Genomic DNA, 16,114 nt, shown 5'->3' on the forward strand with positions numbered 1-16,114 from the left:
GTCAAAATAAACTCCGGATGATGCAATCTCAGATTTATCGAACCACCATCTCGGCTCCCGAAGTAGATATTTATTGAAGAGATACAAAGGACTCCATTCACGGATCGAATAACCATCATACTTATCCCAAGCATCAAACTTAAGCTCCCACCATTCAACAGAAAAAGATTCCCAGGCTTACATGACCACCTTTTGCTCTCGGGTTGCATCTCAAACTTCTGGACCTTAAAGGAAAACAACAATCACTCATGGTTAGTAAGAAGACTCTTACGCTTAAGACCTATTGTGTTTCCTTGGTTATGTATTGAAATAGGGAATGGTCAAACCTGTCGGTTCTGGAGCGATAACTGGAGTCCATTTGGGTGCCTCACTGATTTCTTGAATCTCCCTCACTCAACCCGGCTAGGAATCCCGCGAACTGCTACTCTCGCCAGTCTGAATGTTCAAGGGAATTGGATACTACCTGCAGCAAGATCAGAGAAACAAGTCCAAGTTCAGATCTTTCTCTCAACTATTACACTCACGGATGCTGAAGATCAATATAGTTGGGTGGTGGATGGATCAAAATCAACTACCTTCAGTACTGGAGCTGTTTATAAGGCGATCAAGCACCACAACCCTATTGTAGAATGGAGAAAGACAATATGGTGCTCAAGAGGAACTCCTAAGCACAGCTTCTTAGCTTGGCTATTCACTCTGAACCGTTGCCCAACAAGAGATCGACTGCTGTCTTGGGGACTCAACACCCCTTCTACATGCCTTCTATGCAACAATTGTGATGAAAGCCGTAATCATCTCTTCTTTGAATGTGTTTACTCCTCACAGGTCTGGCACAATATGGGAAGTCGATCAGGCATAACTACCTCCACATCTTGGGAGTTGACTCTCACCGCGCTTCATCACCTGTCAGGGCCGCGACATGCAAAGCTGCTTCCTCTCTTCGTGTGGCACAGCACAATCTATTACATCTGGTCAGAACGGAATGCAAGGCTGCATAGGAACATCTATCGACCTCCGGACTCGATCGCCAATTCCATCCGTTCCTACATCAAGGCAAAAATAGCTGCAATCAGACCAACCTCCCCGTCTCTGGCTTCCTCTCTATTTCGCTTGTGGAATCGGTGATGCGCTTGATGATTCCATAACTCCAGTTTCTCTCCTAGTTGGGCCTCTGTCTATGGGCATTTACTATTGTGGTTAATTTATGTGATCTATGACTATGGGTATGGGTTCGTGTAATTGGGCAAGGCCCTCATATTGCCTGCTTAGAGTGTAAACTTTTGTATTTTTCCTTTATGCAATTTAATAGAATGCCCTTTTTCAAAAAAAAAAAAAAAAAAAAAACGCAATGCCGACGACTACCAACTCTTCGTTGAGAATTTGGCAGGAGTTCAGTTATGCAATAGTTTTGTCAAAAGTATCTCTAGTATAGGAGTAAAAGCAACTCGGAGATTATTGAAAATTGCACAATGGTTTTCCATATAACTAATTTAGTTTTTTTTTCTATAGGTATCTAGTGAAAATTTTCAATAAAATAATATATGTTTTATCAGTTGCGAATAATGATATTAAATATAAATTACATATAGTTAGTATATTGTTATAAATTATAAACGACTAAGCCGTCTAACTAATAATTTAGGTGTCCACTTTATCAATTTAGATGCTAGGCGTTGAGTCACCGCCTGTTTAACGCCTAGCGATTTTTTGAACACTGTATATATGTATCATTATTAACTATTAATGATAAATAAAAGTTAATTGATGTGGAAGAGAAAAATGACATTGATTTTCTTATGAAGTAATTGTAGTTTTCTTATGTACGATCCAATTTGTTGATATATGACTTATAATTACTAATACTTCGTTAATTGTTTTGATAGTTTGAATATTTGGGGGATGTCGTCAGCCTATTTGTTATGTCTATCCAAATAATCTCTCTGGATGATCCATCTAAATATTTCAGATGATCCTTCTAAATACTGTTCATTTCTCTATTCAAATGATTCATATAAATATAACTTCTAATGATTTTTTAAAATTTACTTAGTTGTTTTACCCTACAAGTAAAATATAATTTTACAGTTTAGTGGACAATGCAATTTTACAGTTTAATAAAAATAAGATTTACGGTTTTAATGAAATATACAGTTTTACTGTTTAAGCGGGAAAATATATATTTGTGTGGTTTTTGTAAAATAAATCAATTTTGTGGTTTTAGGGAAGCATATGGTTTTGTTTTCTAACGGAAAAAAAATGCAATTTTGCATTATGGTGAAATGCATTTTATGGTTGACATGAATGAATTTAGCTAGAAATGGGTATTATCTTTGGCAATAAAATACAATTATACGGTTTCAGCGAAAAATATAGATTTATAGTTTTAGCAGAAAAACTAATTTTACGATTTTGACAAGAAATATAAATTTATGGATATGGCAAAAAAATGCGATTGTTCAATTTTGGGGAAATTTCTATATTTGAAGTTTTATTGAAAACTGTTATTTAATAGTTTTGGCTGGTGGAAAAAAGTGTATTCACAGTTATGGCTGAAAATGTGATCTCACGGATTTGGCAAAATTTTGATTTTTCTATTTTTGAAGATAATTAAAATTTTGTGTTTTACTGAGAAATGAGATTTAATGGTTTTGCTAGAAAAATATTTCTTACACTGTTGGCTTGAAAATATTTTAGTTTTTGTTTTTGGCAGGAAAAATACGATTTTGACAGAAAATATGATTTTATGGATATGGTCGAAAATCTGATTTTACGGTTTTAACTGAATTTGTTTTTTGAATTTTGTGATGACAAAATTTATTTTAGAGTTAGAGAAAAAAATAAATTTTAATGTTTCATTTGGATAAAGATAAATATGTCTTTTTTTAATGGAAACCATCTCCAACAAGGTACACTAATTAAATTTATTTGGACGATCCATTTAAACGATCCATCTGAATTAGTCTAAATTTAATCTAAAATTTTAAATGTCAGGCAGTGGTTGGTAAATTCCGAAAAAAAAATCTACAAATATTATGATTGTAAGCAAGTTTGCAGAATAAAAAAAAAAAAACACAACCACAATTCTGAGTTTTCGCTGATAAGAATACTGAGAAATTTCATTATGTGAAAGATGAGTATTTAGTAGATTACTTGCGGAATTAACATTTTCATATTATCTCCTTTAGTTATGTGATAATAAAAAATTTAAGCTCTTAAATAAACACTACTAAGTTTTTGAATTATAAACAGTCATACAATAAATAAATGAGAAAAAGACTAGAATAACACCAAATCAAGTTTTTGTTCTCAAAGTAGCACTCAAGGCTAAAAGTCACAAAAATATGTTTCATTAAAGAGGTAATATATACTTATACCCCTTGGGTTAATTAATCCAAACCTTAGGGTTTAGAGTTAAGGGGTGGGGTTTTGGAATTAGGGTTTAAAATTTTATAAAAAAATAAATACTAAAATAAAAAATAAAAATTTAAAAAACAGTTTCAAAAAGTATTTTTAAATTATAAAAAGAAAATTTCAAAAAAAAAAATAAAAAAAATTTCAAAAAAAAAATATTTCAAAAAAAAGTTATAAAAATTTCGAATCTGAAAACATATAATCTGAAACTATAAAAAAAATTTATTTTTTTTTCATTTTTTTCATTTTTTTTTATTTTTATTTATTTATTTTTGTTTGTTATTTAATTTTAAACCAAGGGTATTAGGGATATTTTACCCTTTAATGAATGTCATTTTTGTGACTTTCTCCTTCTAGTGCTATTTTTGAGACATAAACTTCAAAAGGTGCTATTATTGACAATTGCCCTTTGTACATGGAGTCTGATTACCCGAATTCATAAAGTTTTTTTTTTTAAAAGATTTTAATTAAGCAAACAACGACGTTATCTAGATCATAACTACATATTATTTTACCTATTATAAATAGAAATATTAATAATAAAATAATTATTACAAGATATGGAAATAAATTAAATATATAAAAAAATCACTTCATTTCTAATTACAATTATTTAGTTCATTTTCAATATGTTTATAATATTATATTAACATTTTATAATATTAAAAATCAAATTATAGTGTAATTTATTTAGGGCAATTGTCAATAATAGCACCTTTTGAAGTTTATGTCTCAAAAATAGCACTAGAAGGAGAAAGTCACAAAAATGACATTCATTAAAGGGTAAAATATCTCTAATACCCTTGGTTTAAAATTAAATAACAAACAAAAATAAATAAATAAAAATAAAAAAAAATGAAAAAAATGAAAAAAATAAATTTTTTTTATAGTTTCAGATTATATGTTTTCAGATTCGAAATTTTTATAATTTTTTTTTGAATTTTTTTTTTTCAAATTTTTTTTTATTTTTTTTTTCAAATTTTCTTTTTATAATTTAAAAATACTTTTTGAAACTGTTTTTAAAATTTTTATTTTTTATTTTAGTATTTATTTTTTTATAAAATTTTAAACCATAATTCCAAAACCCCACCCCTTAACTCTAAACCCTAAGATTTGGATTAATTAACCTAAGGGGTATAAGTGTATATTACCTCTTTAATGAAACCTATTTTTGTGACTTTTATCCTTGAGTGCTATTCTAGTCTTCTCATATACAAATTACCTAGGTTCTTTTTTTCTGAAAGCATACGTAAATGTAATAATACCTGTTCATTCTGAAATTTATATGGAAAAAAGATTATGAAAAGAACAACCCACAAACAAATCTGTAATATTCACAAAAGCCAATCAAATCAATCAACAAACGAAAAATATACAGAAACCATTATAGATATTGTTTGTTTTTGTTTTTGGATTTCTCACTGTGGTGATGAAGGCTTTGTTGTGTGAGAAGATTTCCCAGTGAGTGCTTTCTTCACCTTTGAAATTGAATGTTTGACCTTTGAGCCAACACCAGAGAGAATGCCATGTGATTTCTTTTGCGTTTTGATGATGTTAACTGTATCTTTAGCTTCAACCATCACAATGGAATCTGGACTTGTTTTATCATCTTTATGTTCATCTCCATCCTCATCTTCTCCCTCTGCCTTAGCCTCTTCGTCGATACGAAGTTCTGTTGTTGCAACTTCGGTCTTGTCTGTTACTTTCACTTTTTGGATGAGGTCTGATAGTGACTTCCTAGCTGGTTCTTCTCCATCTTTTTGCTTCTTCTCTTCTTCAATCTTTGGATTCTCTAGCTTTGAAACATCATCAGCTATTTCCCTTTTCTGTTGGGCTGGAACTTCATCTTCTTGCTGCAAAAAAAAATGAAGATAAAGCTTTTGTTTGTGGGAATTACTTGTGACTTACGAAGAATTTGTGTCCATCACTCATGAAAAAGGCAAGATGATTATACTTTTGGTGTTTTTTCTTGTGTTTCGCTGACAGAAGACAGTTTCTCAATCTCTTGAATCTCTGGTTGAGTTTTCTCTGTCGCATCATCGTGGTTCTTCATACTGTTCAAACAATTCTCTGGTGTTTCCTTCTGTAGAGAAATAATTCAGTTTAGATATAGATGACTGTTAAAACAAAAACAGTAAGATACTGCATAATTTTTATTTATTTCAGACCTCTTCTTCTTTGATATCTTCCTTGATAGCAGTTACAGTATCTGTTTGCTTGCACTCCTCTTGATAGATCTCTTTTGTTGCTTCCTGGCCAATTTTTTCAGGCATCTTGTTCTTCTGCATTGACAACATCACATTAAAAAAGCTTGGTTAAAAACGAAAGACAATTAGTAGAGCAATATACTATGTCAGTTGATTAAAATACTTATGTTTCTTTGCCTTTAGATATTACCTCTTCTGTGGAAACTCCATGTTTAATTGCATCATCAACCTCTCTCTTCACATAATCAACCTCCTTCTTCTCTTCTATTGAGCCTGATTCTTTATTTTGTGCTAGAACTGAATCAAGGCCATAATCTTTAATTTCATCATCGGTGTTCTTCATACTGTTCAAACTATCCTCTGTTGTCTCCTTCTGCAGGTAAATAATTCGGCTTAGATATAGATAGATGATTGAGAAAAAGAAAGCAATAAAAAAAAAACTGAATAATGTTTTCTTTCAGACCTCTTCGTCTTTGATCTCTTCCTTGATAGTAGTTGCAGTATCTGTTTGCTTGCACTCCTCTTGATAGATCTCCTTTGTTGCTTCTTGGCCAACTTTTTCAGACATGATGTTCTTCTGCATTGACAATATCACATTAAAAAAGTTTGGTTAGCAAGGAAAGACAAAATTTAGTTATGTAAGTTGACTAAAATATAGTTATGTGTCTTTGCTTTAAATATTACCTCTTCTGTGGATTTGATTGCATCTTCCGGCTGTCTCTTCACATAATCAACCTCCTTCTTCTCCTCTATTAAGTCTGAATCTTTCTTATGTGCTAAAACTGAATCATGGCCATCGTCAAGATCTTCCTGGACATATTTGAGATCAGTCGACGGTTTCTCTAGGCCAAAGTCCTTGGACTGATCTTGCAGTTGCACTTTTTCGCTTGTGATCAAAGCATCAATAGTTTCCTCGTTTTTGTCTTCTGGTACCTTCTTGACTTCAAATGAGGTTTCTTCAGCCTCTTCTCTTTGATCCTTTGGTATTTGTTCTGAAGGAAAATCCAACTCATTACTGCTCTTTGTATCATCATCTGATACGGCTTGAGAAACATGTTCTTCATTTAATTCTTTCTCAGCTACATTCAGAAGAGGCTCTGTGATTTTCTTCTCTGATGTTAATACCTCGTTCATCTCTTCTTCAGCAGTTTCTTGAGCCTCTGCGTTGTGCTCCTTCTCAGAGACTTCAAAATCTCTGGGATGCTCTTCTTCTTGTAGGCTAATCTTCTCTGATGTTGAAGCATTTACGTCTTCTTGTTTCTTTCCTTCTTCTTGATTTGATGGAATCATAATTTTCTCACCAGGTAACACTTCTGTGAGTGACGAATCAGCTGGAGTTTCTTCCTTACACTCTAGAATCTCTCTAGCTTCTTCTTGTAGTTGCTCTTCTACATTGACTTCAAGCTCCCTGCTTATGCTGTCTTGTAACATGCTTGCTTCTATTATCTCAGAAGCTGGAGTTGCCTCCACGACAAGACTCTTCTCCAGGGCTTCTGGTTCGGCATTGATTGAATTCAAATCATTCCCACTTGAGTCACCCTCATGAGAAACATTGGTTCCTCTCTCCTTCTCCTCCAATGTAGTCTGGAGTTCTTTCAAGATTCCAACAACTGGAAGAGTTGAGCTATTTTCATCTCCCTGCTCTGCCTCTCCCATTGACTTTGAGAAAGTAAATTCATCTGAGCTATTTTCGTTCATTACAGAATCTTGATCTTCCATAACTGCACCGGGTTGTGGAGTTCCAAGATCCTTCAACTTTTCCTGCTCCAGGCATGCATCTTCAGGAGCATGTGATAAGCTTTGTCCTTTCACTATATCAGCCACTTGGGTATCAGTATCCTTTGTATCTTCTACCTTTGTGACTTTAGTTGAAGTCTCATCTGATTCTTTTGGTTTTGTTTCTCCCACACTCTCTCCTGTTACTGCAGAAACATGCCGTTCCTCCTGTGTTTCACTGAATGATTCACTTGGAACACTTTCAGTAGGGAGGATTTCTTCTTCTTGTTGTAACTTATGAGCATTTGTTTCTTCTTGATGAATCTCCTCAACCTCCTTTGCAGTTTCATCATCAAGTTCTGAAACTAGTTCAGTGGATGGAGTCTGATGTGCATGTGATGCTTCAACTGGAAGATCCTGACCACTCGGAGCTTCTACCTTGCGTGATTCCTTTGTTTCTTCTTCTTCTTCATGAATAATCTCTTCAACTTGTTCTGAAACTAAGGATGAAGTTTGATCAACCACAACTTCAGCTTCCTTTATTTCTTCTTCATGAATCTCCTTAATTTGGTTTGGAATTTTGTCTTCTAGTTCTGAAATAAAGGATGGAGGAGTCTCATCACCCTTAGATTCGGAAACTTCCTGGCTCTTGTCCTCTACCTTTGGGGTTTCAAGATTCTCAAACTCTTCTTCTTGCTTAGTGCATGTCAATGAAGCATCTAAACCCACTGTTTTGTCTTCATCTTCTTTCTTTTTCTCTGCAGTTAGATCATCTTCTTTCTTTTTCTCTGCAGTTAGAGTCTCATTATCATTCTTCTCAACCATATTTTCTTCTTCAAGCTCTCTTGTTTGTGTTTCTCCTTCCCCTGCTGAAATTACCTTCTCCTGCTCATCTCTGGGGCTTTCCTCGTTGGCTTGTTGCTCCTCCTCCTGATCTATAGAGAATTTATCAGTCAAAGAAGTTTCAATATCTCTTGTCTGTGCAACCGTTGCTTCTTCCTCATGGCTTTCTGTTGTTGCATTATCTTCTCTTTTTAGTTGAACCGCCATCACTTGTGGAATTGTTTCACTAGAAGGAACTTCTTCTGCTTGAAGTATCTCTTTTCCTTGCTTCAGCTTCTCCTCTTCAACCAGTTTAGAGGATCCTGTTCCCGTATCTCCCATCGTTTCTGTCTCCTTCACTTTTTCTTCTTCTTCTATCTTCGCAGCTTCTAGAAATGAACTATGAGGTTCAACAGCCTCTGCTACTTGTTCTTCCTCATTTTCTTTCATGTCGTCAATCTTTTCGGCTTCCCGTTCCTGTGGAAGTGGTGCAGCTGAAGCTTGATCAGATTTTTCTTCCACAGGAGTCTGATGTGCACTAGTACTATCTTCTTCACTCAGTTGCTCTTCCGTTTCATTTTTTTGCTCATTTGTTGGGCATGATTCTTCTTCTTCTTCTTCCTTGGCTTGTACTTCAAGCTCACTACTTTCTGGAACTGTTACTATCTCTTCACTTTCTTGATGCAGAGTTACTTCTTCTTCTTCTTCTTGTTTTTCTTCAATCTTCTCATCAACAGTTTTGCTTGTTTCCTCTGACAGTTCAGAAGGAGATTCAAGGGATGGCCTCTGCATCTTCTCAAGAAGTTTTGCATCCTTCTCCTTGTATTTGACCTCATCAGACTCTTCTCTTCCCTGGCTCTCATCAGATAAAATGACTGTCTCTTGTTCCTTATCCTCTTTCAGGTCCAGTCTTGGTTCTGTGTCTTCTTTTGTCACTTGTGTTTCTTCTTCTATTGGGCTATGCACTGCCTCTGATTCATTGATCTTTGTCTCCAATGTGTTTAATACTGCAGCTTCTGGGACTGTTGAAGTATCTACAGCCTCAGCTTCATTTACAATGGTCTCACCTTGTTGCGTGTCGCTCACTTCTGTCTCCTCATCTCCTTTCTTTGCCTCTTCAGTCAAATGGCTGTTTATTCCATCCTCCTCAACAATAGGTTCTTCCTTCTTCACTTTTTCATCTTCTGTCCTCTCAGAAACAGTTTCTTGTTCTTGCTCCTCTGGCTCTATAGGCTCAAGACTTCTCTGGATTTCTTCTACTACTTGTTCTTCATTTGCTAGCTTTACGGCATCAACAATGATCTCACCTTCCTGTTCCTCTTCTTTTATCTCTAATCCATAGGCAGAAGAACCTTCTTGTTGCAGTGTTACTTCTTCTTCTTCAGAAGGACGCTCCAGAGATGAAGTCTGCATCTTCTCAACTGATTCTACAAGAAGCTTTTCATCGGTTTTGGTTTGATCAATTTGTTCTGCCTCTGGCTCATGCAGTTCTAGGTCTCTCTGTTCTCCCATAACTTGAGTTCCATCTACCTCCGTCTTGTCATCCTTAAGCTCCTCTTTCAACACAAGTTCTGATGGAATCTCTTCAGTTGTATCCTGGCTTTCTGTCTTGGCTGCTAGGACTGTCTCGGTTTGGAGTTTGTCAGAATCTCCAGAGAGCACATCAAGAAGATTCTCATGCTTCTCCTCAGTGCTTTCGACTTGAAGGGTCTCCTTAGATTTAACCTCAACAGATTCTTCTGTCTGAACATCATCATCAACTTGATCAGAAGGTCTCACCTGTTGAATTAAAATAATATTTTCAAGAAATGCAGGACAAGGTAAAAAAAAAGGCACATACAAAAAGGTTAAGAACTTTCCATTTATGAAAAATGAAAAAAAAAAACACACACACACACAGAATCAGAAGCTAGCTCTGTAGTAAGAAAAGTAGTTTTGGCCTTGATGAACTCATGTCGTTCACTGTGTCTTAAATCTAACTTCAACATCAAAATATCAGACAGAAAAATAACCAGCACATGAGAAAATAAAAAAAATATCTATAGAGACTATGCATCCTTACCTCATCAGATGAAATGACTGTCTCTTTTTCCTCTTTTTCTTTATCCTCTTTCAGGTCAAAACTCGGTTCTATGTCTTTTCTTGTCTCTTGGCCTACCTCTGCTTCATTACTTTCGAACTTGTGGACAGTTGAAGAAGTGTTTGCATCCTCCGCGTCAGTTACAAGAGTATCAATCTGTGGCACATCCCTTACCAGCACATGTGCATGTTCAATAGTATCCTTTGAAGATTCTGATTCAGTGTTCTCTTCTTGTAACAGAAGATTCTGACTTTCTTGTGTCTGCATGCAAAAAGGGATAAAATAGTTAGTAACCTTTTCTGAAACATATATTTTTCTCAAATCTCTAAAGCTACTAAGACCAAAAAAAAAAAAAAAAACCTCTTCTGTTTTCAGGGTTATGATGTCCTCTTCCTTTTCTCTGTCTCCAGTCACCTCATGTGAGTTTTTGATTTCTTCTGAAGCTGTTTCATGCACAATGATCTCACTGTTCTTTGAGATACCTTCTTCTAAAACCGTTGCACTGTGCTCATCCTCTGTTTCATTCACAGAGGTCTCAGCAGATTTTTCTTCATTTACTTCATTACTCTCATCTATTCTTAGGATCTTGTCTGCTACTTGTTCTTCTTCCTCATTGGCTTTTGTTTCTTCATTCTGTTTGGCTTCAACATCAGTCTCACCTTCAGGTGATGCAGATGAAACTTGTGTAACTTCATCAGATTCGACTTCTTCATGCTTGTGGATTTGCTCTTTTGTTTCTTCTTCGTCTTGCGCCGTTGGCAAGCATGATTCTTCTTTCAAAGGAGTGAGATCAAGACTCCTTTCTTCCTTTGCTTTTTCTTCAACCTCACTACTTTCTGGTAGTGAAACGCTCTCTTGACCTTCTTGATGCGGTGCTACTTCTGCTTCTGGTTTTTCTTGGATCATCTCGTCTAAGGTTTTGCTTGTTGCCTCTGAAGGAGACTCAAGAGATGGCTTCTCAACCAACCTTTTCTCTGTTTCATCGGTTATGTTTTGATCAACAAGCTCTGCCTCTGACTCATTCAATTCTAGACCTCTCTCCATATTCTGACGTCCAGCAACTTCATCTGCCTCTTTATTCTCATCCATAACCTCCTCTTTATCTACCTTTACCGCAAGATCTGATGGAATGATATCAACCTGTGGCATGCTACTCCCCAAAACATGTTCACCTTCTTCAGTATCTTTAGATATTTGTTCTTGTGAGAGTTTTGGCGGTTCCATAAACGTAACACTTTCTTGCACCTGCACAAAAAAAAAGGATAACTAGTCTTTATCAAGTTTTCTGAACACATGAATCTGATCTTCTATCTTTGATAAATTAAGACAAACCTCTTCTGTTTTTCAGCTTTTTGATAAATTAAGACAAAAGTAGTTTTGGCCCTTAACAAACTCAATCAAGCCGTTCACCAATTAAACATTTAAAATTTAAGGGTTCTTGATATCTATGAAGATAATAATATCCTTACCTCATCAGATGGTGTGACAGTCTTTACGGTTTCTTCTTGCTCTTTCAGGTCAAGACTTGGTTCTGAAGACTCATGTACTGTTGAAGTATTTAAAGTCTCAGCTTTAGGTACAAGGGTCTCCTCTTGTGGTATGTCTCTCACCAACACATGTTCATGTTCCTCAATATCCTTTGAAGCATTCAATTCAATGTCCTCGCCCTGAATTGTCGGCGTTTCGACAACCGTAAGACTTTCTTGCATCTGCACAGAAAAGGATGTAATAACGTTACAATAAAGTTGTCTTTCTCAAATATGATCATTAGCTTTTGGGAAACAAGACAAAACCTCTTGTGCTTTGTGGATGGTGATGTCCTCTTCCTTTTCTCTGTCTCCAGTCACCTCATGTGAGGCTTGCTCTGCATCATCTGAGTTTTTGATTGCTTCCACTGGGTCTGAATCATCTTTCAAGCTTATAGATTCATGAACTGTAGTTTCTTCACTAGATTTTACAGGTTCGTTATCAACTGTCTCAAGAATGCTTTGGATCTTGTCTGGTACTTCTTCTTCTTCTTCCTCATTGGCTTTTACTACTTCAATCTTTTTGGATTCAGCAAGGGTCTCACCTTCAGGTGACGCAGATGAAAGTTGTTCATCTTGCAAAGGAGCCAGATCAAGCATCCTTTCTTCTTGGGCTCTTTCTTTAACCTCAATACTTTCGGGTACTGGAACTGTCTCTGATCCATAACAACCTTCCTCTTGGTCTTCTTGATGTGGTGCTACTTCTTCTTCTTCTTCCTCTTCTGGTTTTTCTTGGATCTTCTCATCTAATATTTTTCTTGTTTCCTCTGATACTTTAGAAGGAGACTCAAGAGATGGCTTCTCCATCAGCTCACCTGATTCTACATCCGGATGCTTTATAACGGAGGTTTCCTCTGCCTCTGACTCATTCAATGCTAGACCTCTCTCCAAAATCTGCGCTCCAGCAGCTTGATCTGTCTCTTTCTTCTCATCCATCAGTTCCTCTCTATCTACCTTCAATGCAAGATCTACTGGAACTTCAAACTTGTCTGTTTTCTCTTGCTCTGTGTCTTCTTTGGTCACCAGAGACTCAGCTTCACCCTGTGGCATGTTTCTACCCAAAACATGTTCATCTTCTTCAGTACCTTTGGATCTTTGTTCTGGTGAGGGTTTTGGCGGTTCGATTACTACGTTAATAGTTTCTTGCACCTGCACAAATAAAAAAATATGTATTGAGTTTTCTGAAACATGATAAATTAAGACTAAACCTCTTCTGTTTTCAGGCTTTTGATAAATTAAGACAAAAGTAGTAACAAATGTAACAAACTGAAAACATTCATTCACCAATTAAACTTGTAAAATTTAAGGTTCTTAACATCTAATATGAAAATCATTATCCTTACCTCATCAGATGGCGTGACGGTCTCTTCTTCCTCTTTCAGGTCAAGACCCGGTTCTGCATCTGTTTCATCACTCTTCGTCTCCAAAATCTTCAAGATTGCAGATTCTTGTACTGTTGAACTATTTTCAGTCTCATCTGTAAGTACAAGGGTATCGTCTTGTGGTATGTCTCTCACCAACACTTGTTCATGTTCCTCATTCTCCTTTGAAGCTTTGGATTCAGTGTCCTTTATCTCTATTGTAGGCGTTTCGACAACCGTAAGAATTTCTTGCACCTGCACGGAAAAAAAGATGTAGTAATGTTAAATTAAGTTGTCTTAATCAAATCTGATGATGTTTAGCTTTTTGAAGGAATCAAGACAAAACCTCTTCTTCTTTGTGGATGATGTCATCTTCCTTTTCTTTGTCTCCAGTCACCTCATCTGAGTTCTTGATTGCTTCCACTGTGTCTTCATTCTCTTTCAGGTCATGAACTGTAGTTTCTTCATTATTAACGATCTCAGGGTCTTTTACAGTCTCAGTTTCATCTTTTTCTGCTTCAACAAGGACTCTTTCTGTAGTTTCAACATCTTGTTCCGGAGCTGTTTCTTTGACAAGGTTTTCACCGAGGTTCCTCGAGATTTCTTCTACTGAAACGGTTTCATGGTGCTCAGCCTCTGTTCCATTTACAGAGGTCTCAACAGTTTTTGAATCTTTTTCTTCTGTTACTTCATCAGTCTTTATCGGTATCTCTTCAATGGCCTGCGATAGAGTACTGGTTTCTTAGTTCCGCAGATAGAGAGAAACAGAATTTTATTTTATTTTAAATGTGCGGAATCAACCAGAACCTTAGAGATGTCCTTCTCTTGTTCTTTTGAGTTCTTGCTTTCTGTTTGACCTTCTTCTATCACCGGTTTTTCAACACTTACCTGCATAAAACAGAACAAAATATTTACTCTCTTGAGCATCAAGCTTCAAGGAACTCGAAAAAAATAGTAATACCTCTTCTGGTTTTTGGGTAGTTTCATCTTCTTTACCCTTCTCTAAAGTCACATCAGTTAAGATTATCTTCGCATCGTCTGTGTTTTTGGGTTCATGAACAAAGACTGTGCCTTGTTCATCCGTTTCTGTCTCACTTTCTTTCTCTTTGACGATCTTCCTGTCTTCTACAACGGTAATAGTCTTCATCACTTCTTCTTTTTCGTGTGTTGAATCTTCGGTTTCTTTATTCCCTGATAATATAGAAGAACAGTATTTTTTTTGTTTTCAGTACAAATTTTCATGTTTTTTAACAACTCTAAAACGTTCTGAGTGTGTCGCAGTTTCTTGATCCATTACCTGAACCATTTACAACCTCAGCAACTTCTGGTTCCCCCTGAATACCTGAACCATTTACAACCTCAGCAAGAACCGTACTCAGGTTTACTTTATCTATGTCCATGGTTGAGTGGTCAACTAGTACTCCTGCATGAGCTTCTTCCACACTTGTCTGTATGTATAAGAAACATGTTAGTATCTCAAAACGTTTTATTTTATCGATTCGAGCTATACCAAATCGCAGACTCATCTTCAGCCAGAAAAGTTTGTGTTGAAACTTATCAACTTTTAGATGTAATATTCTCAGACATACAAGTTCTTGAAAGATCTACTTTTCTATGTGTGTTTTGACACAAAAGGTGTTCTAGAAATACAAAATCTATAGATTTACAAGATCTAGTTTCTAAGATCATTTTTAAAGTTTTCAATCATCAGACTGTAAAAGGAAAAAGGTGGACGAAAAAGAAAGAAGAAAACTACTTTTTTCAAATATAAGTACTTGTAAAATCAAAATTCTGAGGGAGGGAGATAAGATTTATACATATGTACTTATATATGTATCATCATCATCATCATCATCATCATACCTTTGTAAACACTGGTTCTTGGGTGATGACTACTACAGTATCCATATCTCATGCAGGAAAGAGTCTTTGAATCTGGGAGAAGCAAGGATTTGGAGGTTTATGGTTTCAAAACAGTTCTTTTCTCTGCAAGAAACCTTCCCTGACTACTGATTCTGAATCGCAGAGGTAATTAGGTACATATGATATGATCACTTGATATGTATAAAAATGATTTGAAGTCAGTGAGAAGACAGATAGATAACGAATAGTGACAAAAGGAAGCACATTTGTTTGATGGGGTTGGCTGAGTTGGCTTTTAGATTAATCTCTTGTGGGCCTTTTGATTTGATTATTCCATATGCAATTGGTAGGATCCTCAATTACAGCTTTATTATTCTCTGAAAGGCAGTCACAAAAGTAGAACTAAATCATAAATTGTATTTTCGAAAAGAAAGTTTTCATATTTAGCACTATGAATAATAGGAAAAAAATAGAAAAAACATCTTCTTTCTACAAAGTTTATCGGAAGCATAATAACACTATCATAAAAAATAATTTAACATACTAACAAAAACTTGTTATTTATAACTAAATTATACTGTTTTAATAATAAAATTTGATACGTAAAAGAGTGTCTTTGCTAAGCAATACTATATGTAAAATTGTAATTTGATAGTTTAAATACCCCATAAACCATAAAGATAATCCCATTTCAGCCACAAAAGATCTAGTCACACTTTCGTGAAAAACATCAGTTACTAACTAAACAAAATGATATATTTTATATATCCTAGCTACAATGATGATTTTTGATAAAGTTGACCAAATTGTTTTTTACGATGAAGCCAACAAAATTAATTTACAACAATTCTATTTATTTAAATAAGACACATCTTATTATGTAATTTATAGAGTTATTGATAGGTGTAGACGCGATTATTTAGTATAAGAATGTCTAAAAAAAATCTACGAATTTACATGTGTTTAGATCATCAATAATCTAACCGGAAATAAAGGTCTAAAACAAAGTTTTTGTTTGTAAATTAAATAATAATGTTTATTACAAAGGTAAGAGATCACTATATGGCTGATAGAAAAATCCTAAATCCATAGAGATTATGATATAACAACGTATCTATAAATCTTATT

The 16,114-nt window shown here is 35.1% G+C and overlaps 2 protein-coding genes across 10 annotated transcripts; one reads left to right on the plus strand and one right to left on the minus strand.

Moving 5' to 3' along the window:
• Positions 1-248: 248 nt before the first annotated feature.
• Positions 249-1,125, plus strand: LOC108870742. The gene is made up of 2 exons (XM_018656375.1): positions 249-255; positions 314-1,125. The coding sequence occupies exons 1-2, from the start codon at positions 249-251 to the stop codon at positions 1,123-1,125; spliced, it is 819 nt and encodes a 272-aa protein (XP_018511891.1).
• A 3,538-nt stretch (positions 1,126-4,663) lies between these two features.
• Positions 4,664-15,244, minus strand: LOC103850177 (trichohyalin). Of its 9 annotated transcripts, none has more exons than XM_033276144.1 (17): positions 14,987-15,244; positions 14,421-14,571; positions 14,085-14,314; positions 13,931-14,011; positions 13,470-13,844; positions 13,106-13,378; positions 12,030-12,911; positions 11,706-11,945; positions 10,597-11,481; positions 10,219-10,497; positions 8,134-9,935; positions 6,303-8,103; positions 6,082-6,195; positions 5,809-5,991; positions 5,580-5,693; positions 5,366-5,494; positions 4,664-5,264 (listed from the first exon to the last, which is right to left on the minus strand). In XM_033276144.1, the coding sequence occupies exons 1-17, from the start codon at positions 15,029-15,031 to the stop codon at positions 4,830-4,832; spliced, it is 8,019 nt and encodes a 2,672-aa protein (XP_033132035.1). In that variant the 5' UTR covers positions 15,032-15,244; the 3' UTR covers positions 4,664-4,829. The 9 variants fall into 9 exon arrangements, with proteins under 9 accessions (XP_033132035.1, XP_033132036.1, XP_009125140.1 ...); XM_033276145.1 differs by having other exon boundaries at positions 6,303-8,077; positions 8,108-9,935; XM_009126892.3 differs by having other exon boundaries at positions 6,303-9,935; positions 14,466-14,571.
• Positions 15,245-16,114: the final 870 nt, after the last annotated feature.

The sequence above is a fragment of the Brassica rapa genome, chromosome A07, assembly GCF_000309985.2.
Source record: "Brassica rapa cultivar Chiifu-401-42 chromosome A07, CAAS_Brap_v3.01, whole genome shotgun sequence".
Classification (NCBI taxonomy): domain Eukaryota; kingdom Viridiplantae; phylum Streptophyta; class Magnoliopsida; order Brassicales; family Brassicaceae; genus Brassica; species Brassica rapa.

Excerpts from the sequence above, each read along its gene's own strand:
- LOC103850177 (XM_009126890.3), bottom strand. The coding sequence starts at position 15,031 with ATGGATACTGTAGTAGTCATCACCCAAGAACCAGTGTTTACAAAG. Across the intron at positions 13,379-13,469 it reads TCATCCACAAAGAAGAAGAG|GTGCAAGAAATTCTTACGGT; the intron begins GTTTTGTCTTGA and ends TTTTCCGTGCAG. Across the intron at positions 5,265-5,365 it reads CACAAGAAAAAACACCAAAA|CAAGAAGATGAAGTTCCAGC; the intron begins GTATAATCATCT and ends TTTTTTTTGCAG.